At 41.8% G+C, this 15,439-nt stretch overlaps 1 protein-coding gene across 1 annotated transcript in view; it reads right to left on the reverse strand.

Annotated features, from left to right (window-relative positions):
* CSMD2 (CUB and Sushi multiple domains 2) overlaps positions 1-15,439 on the reverse strand; it is a 930,229-nt gene that overhangs the window by 258,766 nt on the left and 656,024 nt on the right. The window contains exons 26-28 of the mRNA XM_070764517.1: positions 9,755-9,957; positions 3,133-3,324; positions 1,340-1,478 (exon numbers count right to left, since the gene is read on the reverse strand). Coding sequence (XP_070620618.1) covers positions 1,340-1,478; positions 3,133-3,324; positions 9,755-9,957 — 534 coding nt within the window. The remainder of the gene's footprint in view (positions 1-1,339; positions 1,479-3,132; positions 3,325-9,754; positions 9,958-15,439) is intronic.

Raw genomic sequence — 15,439 nt, forward strand, 5'->3', positions numbered from 1 at the left:
TCCACTCGCAACAGATTACCCTATGTATTCTGTTGTGAGTGGAGAAATGGAGGGCTCTTCTCGTAAAGTATCTCTGGACATTTTCCAGAGTGTTTATAGGGTATTCTGTTGCGAGTGGAGAAGTGGAGGGCTCTTCTCATAAAGTATCTCTGGGCATTTTCCAGAGTGTTTATATTCAAAATGCAGAGTGGGTTCCAGACTTATGAGCTGTATTCAAGAATTGGTCTGGCAAAAGTTTTACATGCTCTGATTAGTAGTGTGAGATTACTGGAGAAGAAGCTATGTAGGGCTAGGTTAACAACTATTGAAGCCTTTGGGCGATGTTGTTGCAGTGGGCTTTGGCACTTACCTTATTTTTTGGTGTAAAAAAGTGTGTCAAAAACTGGGTGTGCCCTATACACCAAATGTAGCTGATGCTGCCTGGCAGCCTTTGGCGGGAGGCCAGCAACTTGGCCCTGGGGATGCCCCCGAAGATGGGAGATTGGAGTGGGGGCTGATGGAGCCAAGTCCCCTCCCGTGGGACGATCAGCACCACACCGCGGCCCTTCTCTGTGGCTGGATGCACTGAGGGGAATCCTCTTTGCGAGCGGCTCCCGGAAGCTCCACTCTGCACTTAGCACCAAAGCCTCGCCTTACAGAGTGGCAGGAACAAGGGGAGCATCTTCCCCTGAGTTAGCCAGTCCCGGTGGAGATAGTGGCGGCAGCGGCGGTTTCCCTTCGAGGAGCAGCAGCAGCCCCAGGAATGTCACATCCACGCCCTTCCCTGCCGCCGCCACCGCCGTCAGTGTCTCCGCCAGGACCGACTAACTCAGGGGCATGTCCCCCTCATTCCTGCCACCCAGAGGGAGCTGCTCATGAAGATTCCCCTCGGCGCATCCAGCTGCAGAGGAGGCCCGCAGTGCGGCGCTCATTGTCCCACGGGAGGGGGCTCGGCTCCATCAGCCCTCACTCCAATCTCCCATCTTCGGGGGCATCTCCAGGGCCAAGTTGCCTGCCTCCTGCCAAGGGCTACTGGGAGGCATCACAACATTCCTAAGCTGCGTCCTCTCGGTGCATCTTTTACCAATGTGTAGGACATTGCATTTTACATGCTTTCAAACTGCTAAGTGGGTAGGAGCTAGTAGCAAATGATGGGATCACATTCTGCCATGCATATTATGGGCTTGAACAGCCAGAGTGCCAACCATTTCTTGTGGACAAGTCAAGTGTCATTAGATCACTGTGCCATTGGGCCTCCTATAGAACAGAAAGGTGATTTCTTCAGAAAGAACCAACAGGTTTAAATCTCCATTTACTAAGTTGCATCCATGACTAAAATAAGGGCATCTGAGGCACTTACGTGTGAAACACCAAAGCAATGACATAATCCGGTGAGACAGTCAACTTCCAATCACACTCTTTTCCAGGAGGATAAGGCTCTGGGTAACCGGGGGACAAGATAACTCCTGAAGGCCCTGCCAGGATCCCACCACAAGGCGCTAAAGAAGGAGAGGAGAGAGCAGAACCACAGCTTGTTTTGCACGCTGTCTTTTGAGAGACAACCTATGCAGGCATTTAGGACAAATTAAGGCTTTAGACCTGAGGCACTCTAAGATCATATCTTCACGTGCATTTAACCATGGCTTGTGCAGCAAAATGAGAATACTTTCAAATATTCCTCCCTACCTGCAAAACTTCCCTTTGCTCCTGCTGTGCTTAAGAAAACTCATGGCTAGCTTAACCAATTTTCATAAAATTCGACAAAGCTAGCCCCTATTCCTGCCCCCACCCTGAAAACTTGCTGATACTCTGTGAATGTTGGACTAAGTTACAGGTCATTTTCCTCTTTTGTAAAGGTGATACTAAAACAGGGGTGTTAAACTTGCATTGTCACAATGGCATCATGTGACATATCGAGACCCCTCCCCTTTGTTAAACTGTACAAGGGTGGAACCAGCACATGAGGCATCCAGCCCACGGGGTGCGAGTTTGACACCTCTGCACTAAATTTTTTTTTTTTTTGCTTATTCTGAAGTTAATTTCACTGCGCGTTTTACATAACAAACACCCAAGTTCTGAAACAGGCACGCATGTATGTGCACATGTCTTTGAGCCAGTCTTGGCTCCTGGTGACTGCCTGGATAAGTCTTTGCAGTTTTCTTGGCAACATTTTCAGAAGTGTTTGTCCTTGCCTCTTTCCTAGGGCTGAAAGAATGACTGGCCCAAGGTCACCCAGTCTTTGTGCTTAAGGAAAGACTAGATCTAGAACTCAGTTTCCGGGTTCCTAGCCTGGTGCTACCAAACTAGCTTCCTTTTCCAGTTCTATTTCTCAGCTAATGCCTTCCTCTAATGAGTTAAATTCATATAGCTAAATCCAGATAAGCTTAATGAGGCTTCCAAACTTGAAGTTAGCTCATTCATAAAAAGAGCATACATTTCTCAGAAAGTGAAGCTGCTGTTGTGTGGGTTCATCAACATTTCCTCATTGTGCCAATAGCAAGTCCATTTTAATATGTTCTTGGCATTTGCCTAAAGAATGTCAATCTCCATCTTGATGGAACCGTTTACATCCAACTATCCATTTCTCATTCTGCTAGGGATGTGTCATGTTATTAAGTTGCTTACTTAAAATGAAGAAGGCCAAGACTGCCTTCTACTAAATCAGGGATTTCCAAACTTGGCAACTTTAAGACCTGTGGATTTCAGCTTTCAGAATTTCCTAGCCAGCCATGCCAATGGCTTGGAGTTGAAGTCCACAAGCCTTAAAGTTGCCAAGTTTGGAGCCCCCTGCACTAAAAGAAGAGAAAGAACATTGGGGTGAGACAGAAAAACATATTATTAACTTAGTTTAAGATAGGAGACTTGTGGACTTCAACTCCCAGAATTCCTCAGCCAGCAAAGCTCTGGGAGTTGAAGTCCACAAGTGTTATAGTTGCCAAGGTTGGAGACCCCTGGTTTAGATGCCTCCTCTATCACTATGAAAGTACCTTCTGCTTAACACCGCCTCTTAACACAGGAGAGGGGAAAGGGTAAAGTGTCCTAGCATAACCAATTCAATATCTGAACCCTGAGAAGGAAAGCCCTGATCAGATTAGAGATTCATGTCCTCTGAATTTGCAACCATGAGTCTGTTCTAGCCTGCAGCTTCTGTACCTATGCAAGTGGGTGGGTCAGGCTGCCAAAAGAACCTGTTCTCGATCTGCACACAGCTGATCTTAGCATCCCCCTGCAAGGTGTATCCTGGATCACACTGGAAGATGATGTTGTCTCCTGCCTCCTTGCTGTCTCCACTCCGGCTCCCATTCTGTGGGATCCCAGGGTCATTGCAAGAGGTGGCGGTCGACACTAAGAACAAAAAATAGTCTTTATTATTTATTTATTTATTTATTGGATTTGTATGCTGCCCCTCTCCGTGGACTTGGGGCGGCTCACAACATGTCAACAATAAAACAGTATACAAAATACAATTTGATCCAATTAATATATATAGTTAGTTTAAAACATTATAAAAGCTAAGCATCAAAAACCATTCATTCAATACGAACCAGCCTAGTAGGCATACAGTGGCTAGAGGCTGGGATCTAATGACCCCAAGGCTGGTGGCATAGATAAATTTTCAAGCTCTTACAAAAGGCAAGGGGGGTTGGGGCATGTTGTGATTCAGCCTGAGGCTCCTCAGGGACCGGCTGGAGCTCTGCCGGATCCATGCCCAGAGGAGGAGGACAGTGACCAGGAGGGGGAGGACCAGGCAGACGGGGGAGAGGAAAGTCAGGAGGAGGAGGAGGGAGAGCAGCCTGAGACCCCCGGGGGGGGCTCTCCCCAGCTAGTAGCCTGGATTCATTGGATGAAGACGCACAGGCTATAATAGACATGAGGCAGAGACGTGCAGCTCAAAGAAGGGGCCAATTAGAAAGATATTTCCATCCCTGAATTGGCAACAGCTGGGTTTGGGTGTGGTTCTCCTCAGCAGGGTTGAAAAGGCAGGCCCGCCCTTACAGTCTCGTGGAGAGTTATCAACTGGGAGTCCTGTGACCTTGCTTCGATTCTTGGCGTCTCTGATCTTGGCTTGTGGCCTAGAAGCCTGGAAGACTTGGGGGAGGCATGGGTTTTATTATCTCCAGAGTTGTTTTTGCCAGCAAGAATCCTGTTTTATTGCCTGGCCTTCGTGAAACCTCTGTGAAACTGCATCGTGTTCCTGTCTGTAAGAACAGTTTTTGTTACCTGTGTTTGCTTTCCATTATATAAACTGCCTTTGCTTTTTACCAGTGTGTCTGGCTACTCTTTTTGGTTGGTGTTGGCATCTGGGGGGACCCAGACAGAACAGGGCATCACGGATCTCTGGGGGGAGCTGATTCCAGAGGGCCGGGCCCCCCACAGAGAAGGCTCTTCCCCTAGGCCTGCTAAGTGACATTGTCTAGTTGACGGGACCTGGAGAAAGCCGACTCTGTGGGACCTAACTGGACCCTGGGATTCAGGTGGCAGAACACAGAGCACTCAGGACACAAAGAGCTGCTGCCTTAAAGCAAGGATGGCTTCAAAGAGAAACAAAGCAGAAATCAGCCTGTTTTTCATTGCTGAGCAGAACAAAGAAAGTGGTACAAAATCCACCTAATCCATCATGGAGGACAGCGCTGATGGTGTAACTGGTGGCATCTGACATGGTCTCATTTTCCTTTCTTCCACTACAGCATTTTGGTTGATGCCAGTAGCCATCATGAGTGTTCTTCAGGCATCAAAAAGAACACAGAAAGACAGATATAGATATTTGTAATCAACTTAATTTCATTGGAATGGCCAGATTAGGCCAGGTATGTAAAACATAGCTCCCCGCTACGTTTCTATCTTCCAAGTAAATTCCAAAGGAAAAAAATCAACAGGAGCTCCTTTCAATAAGGCTTTTCAGGAGCTGTGCTGTTCTAAGACTGTGTGATGGAGTCTTGCACTTGAGAAATTGTTGGAAAATTTCCCTAGAGAAATTTAGTGCAATTGTTCATCCAATCTTTTTGCCCAATCCTTCAGAAGTGCATGGTTTTCAGAAGGCCATGTGCATCCATCTGTAATTCAAAGTGGTTTGTGCATATTCCTTTATATTCTCTTTACTTCTATCCTGTGAGGTCACTCAGAAATTTGTTCCTCACCAAGCTAAAATTTCTTCTGACTTTGAAATACAGTGCTAGTTTCAGTTAATGAATCATATAAACTCCCTCCACTCCATTTTCAAACATTCTGTAGAAGTCTACTTTTTGCTGGCTGAATCAGCATTTTAAAAAAATGCAATCCTATTTACTTCAATAAGAAGCCACAGTCACATGCATCCACAAAGAGCTGAATATACTTTAGGATCAACAAAAACTTTTCTTTAGACAAGGTGTAAAGCAATGGGTGAACAGAAGGAAGAAATTAGGGCAAAATTAAGGCAGATTAGAGCTAGTAAAATCATCAAAAGGAGGTTGTGAATTAAATATACAGTGGTATCTCTACTTATGAACTTAATTTGTTCTGTGACCAAGTTCTTAAGTAGAAAAGTTTGTAAGAAGAAGCAATTTTTCCCATAGGAATCAATATAAAAGCAAATAATGTGTGCGATTGGGGAAACCACAAGGAGGGTGGAAGCCCTGTTTCCTTCCAGGAGATTCCTAGAGAGGCACCATATGATTATGATTATGATTATGATTATGATTATGATTATGATTATGATTATGATTATGATTATGGTTATGGTTATGGTTATGATTATGATTATGATTATGATTATGATTATTATTATTATTATTATTATTATTATTATTATTATTATTATTATTATATGAGAGGATAGCAGCTAAGTAGCTAAAACATATCAACCACTCATGAGAACTCCCTTTCATAGACCACTGATACCTAATGCATGTGCATTTTGTAACTGTTTTAGAATTATTTACTCCAGGGTTGAAACCTCGGAGATGAGCAAAGACTTTGCACATGCACAAATTTCCTTTGAGCTGCAGTGCGCACACATATGGAAGAATTGGACTAGGGTGCATGCTTAAACACGCATTGCTGATTTCAAACTTTTCTTTCTCCATCTGGAATAGGCTGTAGGGATTAACAAATCTGAGTCTGTTGCATGAAGATTAGATGTATGTATATTTCAGCACACTTTCCTCTTTGCTTATTACATCTAACCATCTGCTAATTTTACCTGGCTTTCGGCTATAACCCTATGTTGTCTACGCTGTCCAAAAAATTATAATGTGCACATTGTCTTTTCCCTCTTCACCACCCCTTGTGACTGAGAGGAATTTTGCTTTTAGCAGGGAAAGTAGGTCCAATTCTTTTTACAGATGTGTCAGGGTTTCTTGAATGCTGCCTGAAATGAACCTATTTTTTTTTCTTTTTAAAGCTCAGGAGTTTAAAATAAGTAGTTTTTAATACAAAAGTCTGATTTTTTTTAAAGCAATAAAACTATAGGAGCAATCACTACAATAGCAGTGAACAAAACATAGAGTCAGTTGGAACCAATTCAATTAAAGCTAGTGATGGAGAAGATGAGAAACCTTTTTGGGCAACCGATATGTCTAATTCTAGGATGTGCCAAATCTTTGCCAAAATGTGGATAGTGAAAATGGGTTACTCAGAAATTTGTTGCCAATAATTTGCTTCTTCGTTTGAAGGTAAATGCCCTTGGTTTTACTTTGATCTGGATTCTGACACAAAGGCAGCTGAAATAAATCAATGCATGCTTGCAGATTTTTTTCAGTATGCATAATTCAAAGATGAACAACAGATCACCAAAAGAAGCAAGCATTGCCTTTGTGCATGAACAAACAAGCCAGAATGATAGTGTCTAGTCCAGCATTTTTCAGCCTGGCAACTTAGTACCATGTGTCCAAGTATGTTGGATGGTGAGATCTAGGCACCTTAAAGTTGCTGAGGTTGAGAAATATGGGTTTACTCCTGTGATGGCAAACCTATGGCATGCGTGCAGTTATGCAGGCACACAAGCTGTTGTTCAGCTCAGCTCCATTGCACATGTTGCATGGACACCGCCTGCCAACTGATTTTCAGGATGTGGGGGTGAATGTGGGCGATGTGCATGTATGGTGTTGCGCATGCATGCACGCAGAAGCACGTGGCAGTGGGGGTGCAGGGCCCCCCAAGGCACATTTTTGGTTCCAGGAGACTGCAGAGAGGCGTCCTAGGCCCAAAATTGGGGGCAGGGGGCCACACGTGTGGAGGGTTGTGGGGGGAGTGTGTGAGGTCGTGTGCACACATGCAGGGGGTGCATTGCATTATGGGTGCCAGCACATGTGCACACTATTGCATGCATTCATTTTCAGCACATGGCAAGAGAAAGGTTAGCTATCACTGGTTTAGTACCTGGAAAATGAATCCTCACTCTAGGAAAAAAAGAAAGATCCTAAAGAATATCTAAATAATAGGTATTCTTAGGTGCCTGCACTTCAGTGCATTGGCTTTTTGTCTGTTGATTCTGACACTAACCCACTGTCTCAATCTCATTTCTTCCAAAACCCGGTGCCATTTGTTACTGCAGTCACTGCTCAAATATTTCTTTTATAATATTATCATCTATCCATCCATCCATCCATCCATCCATCCATCCATCCATCCATCCATCCATAACACTTAGCTCTATTTTGATTTTTCATCTAATTTCTAGAAAGAAACTTTTTTACTTATATGTTACCTAAGATAGGTAATGGGCAGGAAGAAGGTGAATCCTTCGAAGGAATTTAAAATGCTGATGGTTCTGGCTTGAGAATTGCAATGCAGCCTGTTCAGAAATGGCTTTTGAAAATTCAACTTGCAGGGTATTTCTTGGCTCTGGGCTTTCCCAGGATCTTCAGGTAGCGACAGTAACTAGTCAGACATTTGGTTAACCCCACTAGTTTTGTAGCTAGAAATCTTTCTGCCTTAGTTGGATGGCAACAATTCTGTATTTCCCCCCCCCCCCCCTTCTGTTAAATTGTGTCCAAATCTCCAAGACTGCCCTGCAATTTTCTTGGTGAGATTTTTCAGAAGTGGTTTTGCCATTGCCTCCTTTTTAGAGCTGAGAGAAAATGACTACCCCAAGGTCATCCAGCTGGTTTTGTGCCTAAGACAAAAGGCCACAGGCTCTGGCTTCTGGCCTGATGCTTTAACCACTATCCCAAACTGTCTCTCATAGATTGGTTCAATCCATTATAAGTAGGACGAGGAAGTTTGAAACCTTCCATTAATGCAAATGTGGCAGGGAAGGTGATTGTTTGCTAAGTTCACATCAAGGTATTGGTCGTAACCTTTAAAGCATTAGATGGCTTAAGGCATTAGGGACAACATATTTTATTGCAAACCCGCTGAAGTATTAAAATATGCAGAAATGATCCCTTAGAAGAGCCCTCTGGTGCAGAGACTTAGTTCTCTGGAAGGGTTTTCCAAAGTGTGGAATGGTCTAATCCTCCAGCTTTGGTTGCTCTCTTAATCTCTTGGTTTTATAAAAAAACACCATTTGGCCTTTCCAAATGTCAGTTTTGGTTTTAGTGTTCTTTTAATATTTAACATCAAATATGTTGATGCAGGATATTAAATAATGTTAAATATTAAGATTATTTAAATTCATTCCTGGTACAAATATTACAACATGCACCTGAACACAAGATCTCCAGCCATTCTATTCCACAATTATGTTCAATGTTCTTCAGGCAGCAAACAGGGATCATCCCACTTATGACTCTATGACTGTAACTTGTTGCTTGCATCCTTACTATTTATATTAATATATATCTGGCTCAACCATATATAGGGAACAGCTGTCTAAATGGTCCTTTGCAACCCTCCACTAAATCTCTGAGTGGAGAATGGATGGTTTCTCTAAACTTCTCCAGAAGGAGAAGAAACTCTTCATTAATTTCTCAAGGACTTTGTCTTGGGGATGGCCCTTTCACTAGAAAAGGTAGATTTAAATCTCCCTGAGTTTTAAGTGTGAGAAACAGGCAAGCTGCACACGATTGGAGAGAGGACAGCAAAGTGCAAAGCCAGATCAATCATACCTATTCACTTACCCTTTCATCACAAGTGCAAGGCTATATTCCTGTGATGGCGAACCTATGGCACGCGTGCCACAGGTGGCACACAGAGCCATATTGGAGGACACACAAAGCCTTGCCCTATGTCAGCTCCAGCGCACATGTGCATGCTAGCCAGCTGATTTTTGGCCTTGGGGAAAGCCATTTCATTCTCAGGAGGCTTCAGGGAAGTTTCCTGAAGCCTCTGGAGTGCAAAAAAGAGCACAATGGCTCTTCTGTTTTTCTGAACTTCCAGTTTGCCCATTTGGCTGTTTTTTCACCATCCCAGGCTTCAGTGAGGCCTGTGTACATGCACAGGGATGGGGAGGATTGTGCGCATGTGCAAGGACAATGTGGCAGGGAGTGCTCTGTTGGTGGAAGGGAATGGGTGTGGGCATATGCACACATGCTAACGTACACACACACCCTTTTGGCACAAGGACCGAAAAAGGTTCATCATCACTGCTATATTCCATCGGAAAGACTTTCTTTAAAATTCTCTTCTCCTTTTAAATCAACTTCTAGTGCAAATTCCTGTTCACCAAATTGTATAACTATTGAGATAAAAATTGCTGAGGAATTGGTATGTCATGAATGCTGAAATTAATACATTTGGGGATTATCTCTCATACAGTTTATCAGGTAGAATTTTAGAGAGCTGAAAACATCTATGACATTGAAACATCTAATCTCCTGACCCCCAAAGACCAGATGATACCTATGAAAGTTACCTGAAAATTGAATGGCAAAGCCCTGTTTGCTGGTGAAAAAGTCTGTGTTGAACTGAAGGACCACCAAGTTGAAGGTGCTGTGGATATCATTGGGCAAGGCAGAACCACTAACTTCTTTCAGGAGGATGCTCTTCTCCACTGGGCCATCCCAGATTCTCAAAACATCATGGAAGTCCTCTGTATGGAAAACTATGAAATGGAGCCTGTATTTGGGGTAGGGCAAAACAGGGCAGGGAAGAGAAAGAACAGCTACAGTTAAGACTAGATTTGTATTTTAGAACTGGGAAAGTTTAGAAAAAAAGGACTGAAAGAAAGTAACATTACAATGTACTTCAGGTAACAAACAGGGACCATCCCACTTATGACTGCTTGACTGCAACTTGTTGGTTGTATCTTTATGATTTCTATTCTATTATATTCTATTCTATTCCACTCCATTCAATCCCTATTCCCTATTCCCTATTCCTATTCCCTATTCTATTCTATTTTATTCTATTGTCTAGAAATGAGAAGCCAGGTAACATCTTTTATCTGATTAATACCTTTTATTCATAAGACAACTGTGTATAAATAGTCCTCAATGTACATAATTTGCTTAGTGTTCTGGTTTCTGGTAGAAATTCAGCAAGTACAAATAACTTTTATCAAACATATTATTTCATAAACAAAGAAACTCCATTTTATTCTCTTCCGGGTACACACACATTTCATACTGGCATATCTCTCCTGGCTCCGTTATCTTTCTTAATTGCATTCCTTACATTCCTTCTCCTGCTCTGCTAGACAAGATTTATTATGTAAAAGCATGATCACTAAAAAACAGCAGACGGACAGTTAATCACACAGAATACTTGGCTTACTTGGAGAGCGGCATAAAAATCAACATCTTTTTGTTCGGCAACATTGAAACTCCACCCTTCTTCTTCACTAGTCCCATGACGTGCCAATTACCTCACTTAATTATTTAACCCATTCATCTCCTTAATATCTTCTTCCAGACCTTTGCTCTCTACGTTTCTGAATTCTTCTGAATTTAGGATTAACCCAGCGTGAATCTGATTCTCCCTCACTAGATCCTGAACTCATAGCCCCATCCTGTGGCTGGCCTCCCACCTGTTCTACTACCTGTAACCCTGGCCCCCCCACTACTTCATAAACACTATCTGAATCTGAGTCCTCAATATCTTCATCATCCTCCAACTGATCAAGAGTATGTACAACACTTAGTGGCTGTTCAGAGTTACAATGGCATTGAAAAAAAAATGATTTAGAGCTGTGGTGGCACAGTGTTTGGAATGCAGTACTGCAGGCTACTTCTGCTGACTTCCAGCTGCCAGCATTTTGGCAGTTAGAGTGTCACCAGCTCAAGGTTGGCTCAGCCAAAATGAATTGCGGGTAGGATGGGACATAATAGAAGGAGGTATTAAAGAAACTCAAGGAATGAATACAGAAGAACAAGAAGTATTAAGGACTATGATAAAAGCTGCTCATGCAACTATAGTCTATGGATGGAAGGATAAAAGTAAATGGACACTAAAACGATGGAACGATTATATATTTGAACAAGTGCAAATGGAAATAATTCATATTATCTCACTGAACTGTTCATGGGATGAAAAACTGAAAGGATAAGAAAAAAATGGAAACTTTATTTTGCATGGGTGGAAAGGGATAAGGCCAATGAAGACATAAAGAAGAAATTGTCTAGAACTCTGACCTGGCTGGGACTATGAATAAGAAAGAACTGAAGGAAGGGAGGGGGAGAGTTAAGGGTGAAAAGTATGAAAATTAAAAATAAATAATTTTTTAAAAAATGTTGGCTCAGTCTAACATCCTTTCGAGATTATTAAAATGAGGACCCATAGTGTTGGGGGAAATAAGCTGATGCTGTAAAATACAATGAAGTGGTATGTAAGTCTAAGTGCTATTGCTATTTATAACTGTTTTTCACAGTTATATCCTTAATAACATCCCCATGGTCATCTGATTATTCAGTATTCAGACACTTGGCAACTTCATATATTTTTGATTGTGTCCCAGGGTCATGGGATCATGATGTATGAATTTCTGAAAAGCAAAATCAATGGGGGAAACAAGATTCACCTAACAACCATGTTACTAATTTAACAACTGCAGTGATTCATATAACATCTGTATCAAGAAAGGTCACAGAATGGGACAAAGCTCACCAACCAATTCTCTTGCATAGAAACAGAATTTTTGACTTATTACCACATGTAGAAACATAGAAACATAGAAGATTGATGGCAGAAAAAGACCTCACGGTCCATCTAGTCTGCCCTTATACTATTTCTTGCATTTTATCTTAGGATGGATCTATGTTTATCCCAGGCATGTTTAAATTCAGTCACTGTGGATTTACCAACCACGTCTGCTGGAAGTTTGTTCCAAGCATCTACTGCTCTTTCAGTAAAATAATATTTTCTCACATTACTTCTAATCTTTCCCCCAACTAACCTCAGATTGTGCTTGTGTTCACTTCCCTATTGAAAATATTTCTCTCCTGAACCTTATTTAACCCTTTAACATATTTAAATGTTTCAATCATGTTCCCCCTTTCCCTTCTGTCCTCCAGACAATACAGATTGAGTTCATTAAGTCTTTCCTGATAAGTTTTATGCTTAAGACCTTCCACCATTTTTGTAGCCCGTCTTTGGACCCGTTCAATTTTATCAATATCTTTTTGTAGATGAGGTTTCCAGAACTGAACACAGTATTCCAAATGTGGTCTCACCAGCACTCTATACAGCGGGATCACAATCTCCCTCTTCTTGCTTGTTATACCTTTAGCTATACAGCCAAGCATTCTACTTGCTTTCCCTATTGCCTGACTGCAATGTTCACCCATTTTGAGACTGTCAGAAATCACTACCCCTAAATCCTTCTCTTCTGAAGTTTTTGCTAGCACAGAACTGCCAATACAATACTCAGATTGAGTATTCCTTTTGCATTATTTTACATTTGGAAACATTAAACTGCAGTTTCCATTGCTTTGCCCACTTATCTAGTAAAGCTAAATCATTTGCCATATTACAGACGTCTCCAGGAATATCAACTCTATTATACACTTTAGAGTCATCGGCAAATAGGCAAACCTTCCCTACCAAACCTTCCCCTATGTCACTCACAAAGATATTAAAAAGAATAGGACCCAGAACAGACCCTTGTGGCATACTGCTTGTAACCAGGCTCTGCTGAGAATACTCGCCATTAACAACAACCCTCTGATATCTACGCTTAAGCCAACTGCAAATCCATTGAACTATCCAGGGATTAAGTCCAATCTTCACTAATTTATCTATCAGCTCTTTATGTGGAACCATATCAAAGGCTTTGCTGAAGTCCACATAGGCAATATCCATGGCACCACCTTCATCCAACACCTTTGTGACATAGTTAAAGAAATCAATGAGATTAGTCTGACATGATTTACCCTCAGTAAAGCCATGCTGGTTTGGGTCCAATAAGTTATTGGTTTTTAGGTGCTGATGTATCCTCTTTTTGAGTAGAGTCTCCATCATTTTAACTATAACTGATATCAAGCTAACTGGCCTGTAGTTACTAGCTTCTTCTCTACTGCCCTTCTTGTGGATAGGCACAGCACTGGCCATTCTCCAGTCATCAGGAACATCTCATGTTAAAAGGGATTGGTTAAACAAATCAGTCAGGGGGGCAGCAATCATATATCTGAGTTCTAAGAACTCTGGGGTGGATGCCATCAGGACTCATTGCCTTATTTGTCTTTAATCATTCAAGTTCTTCTAAGACATCGGCATCTGAGATCACTGGAGCTGAATCCCTACAGCTATAAGCAATGCTATATCCACCCATAGTATTATATTCTAAGCTGCCTTCTGAGAAAACTGAACAGAAGTAGCTATTCAAATGGTCAGCGACCTCCTTATCCCCATCAATGTATGTATTATCTCCAGTACTAAGCTTTGTGATGCTGCAGTTTTTCTTCTTCCCATCATTAAAAAGGTTTTATCCCCCTTCTTCAAAGATTTGGCAATTTCTTCCTCTTTTGAGGCTTTAGCAGCATATATTATCTGTTTCACCTCCTTCTGTCTCATTTTATATACCTCTCTGTCAGCTATACTTCCAGACTCTTTATATCTCCTATAGGCAGACTTTTTTTCATTGACTATAGCACTTACATCATTGCTAAACCATAGCGGTTTCTTCTTCCTTTTACCTTTAGTTATTTGCCTTACATACAGTCCAGTGGCTTTTGAGATGGCCTTCTTTAATACAGTCCACTGGGTACTTTCTCCTGCCATTTTATCCCTGCCCTTTAATTCATTATTTAAATATTCCCCCATTTTATTGAAATTTGTTTTTCTGAAATCCAATACTTTGGTTGTAGTATAGGATTGCTCATAGTTTTTACATCAAACCAGAAACAGGTGGTCACTGCAACCTAAGTTTTCTCCCAGCTTAACCTCTGAAACCCAGTTCCTATTCGTAAAAACTAAACATAGAATATTCTCCCCTCTAGTTGGTGTCTTAACCAGCTGTGCCGGAGCTGCTCCTGTAAGGGCCTCTTACTTTTGCATGTAAGGGCACTAGGGATATTCCAGTCAACATCAGGCATGTTGAAATCATCCATAATCACAATATCTCCCTTTACTGCCATTTGGGTAATTTCATCCACCATCTTGTTGTCATAATCCTCAGATTGCCCTGGAGGCCTATAGATCACCCCAAATCTAATGACAGAACCCTCTTTAATTTGCATGCAAACCCAGAGTCTCCAGCTCTTTACATGTATTTTGAATTAGTGTTGCTTTTAGACTTTCCTTAACATAAATACCTACTCCACCTCCCCTTCTCTCTACTCTATCCTTCCCATACAATGCATATCCTGGTATGGATATTTCCCAGTCACTGAAGTCCTTAAACCATGTCTCAGTTATGGCAAAGAGATCCAAATTATCTCTAGATATTATGACCATTAACTCACAGAGCTTGTTGCTCAAGCTTTGAGGATTTGTGCACATTACCCGAAGAACATTATTATCATTATTTGTTTGTCCCTTATCCTCAACAACTACATCTATTTCATTTACAGCTCTCTTTTCATAAATTTCAACAAACAGATTTATCCTCGTTGTCCGGGGACAAAAGCCATCCACACCCGTTACATCTCTGTCCCCTTTACCTAGTTTAAATGCCTGTCCAAAAAAGTTCTGAACTCCTCACCAAGCACCTGGGTACCTCTGTATGATGGATGCAAACCATCCCTCTTAAACAACTCCCTATTAGACCACCTACTAACATCATGACTAACATATCCAAAACCTTCAGCATTACACCAGTGCCTTAACCACTCATTAAATTCTGCAATACAAGTTGTTTTATCCTGCTGACCACAAACCCTCTGAGAAAGTCACTGAATCAGTTATTCTGCCCAGATCCACACTAAGACATTGGTAATCTCTTTAGTCGATTAACATTTCTCTGGGACAAATCATTTGTGCCAAAATGCACCACCACATCAACATTATTATCTTTACTTACAGCCTTCACAATATTTGTAATCCACCCCCTGTCTCTGCTGGCAGTGGCCCCGGGAGACATTTCATCACCCTCACCACATCCTTACTCTGTCCCAAATCAACACCTCTAACAGTTGAGTCACCCACAAGAAAATGCATCATCTTT

This window comes from Erythrolamprus reginae, chromosome 11, assembly GCF_031021105.1.
Source record: "Erythrolamprus reginae isolate rEryReg1 chromosome 11, rEryReg1.hap1, whole genome shotgun sequence".
In the NCBI taxonomy this organism is placed as follows: domain Eukaryota; kingdom Metazoa; phylum Chordata; class Lepidosauria; order Squamata; family Dipsadidae; genus Erythrolamprus; species Erythrolamprus reginae.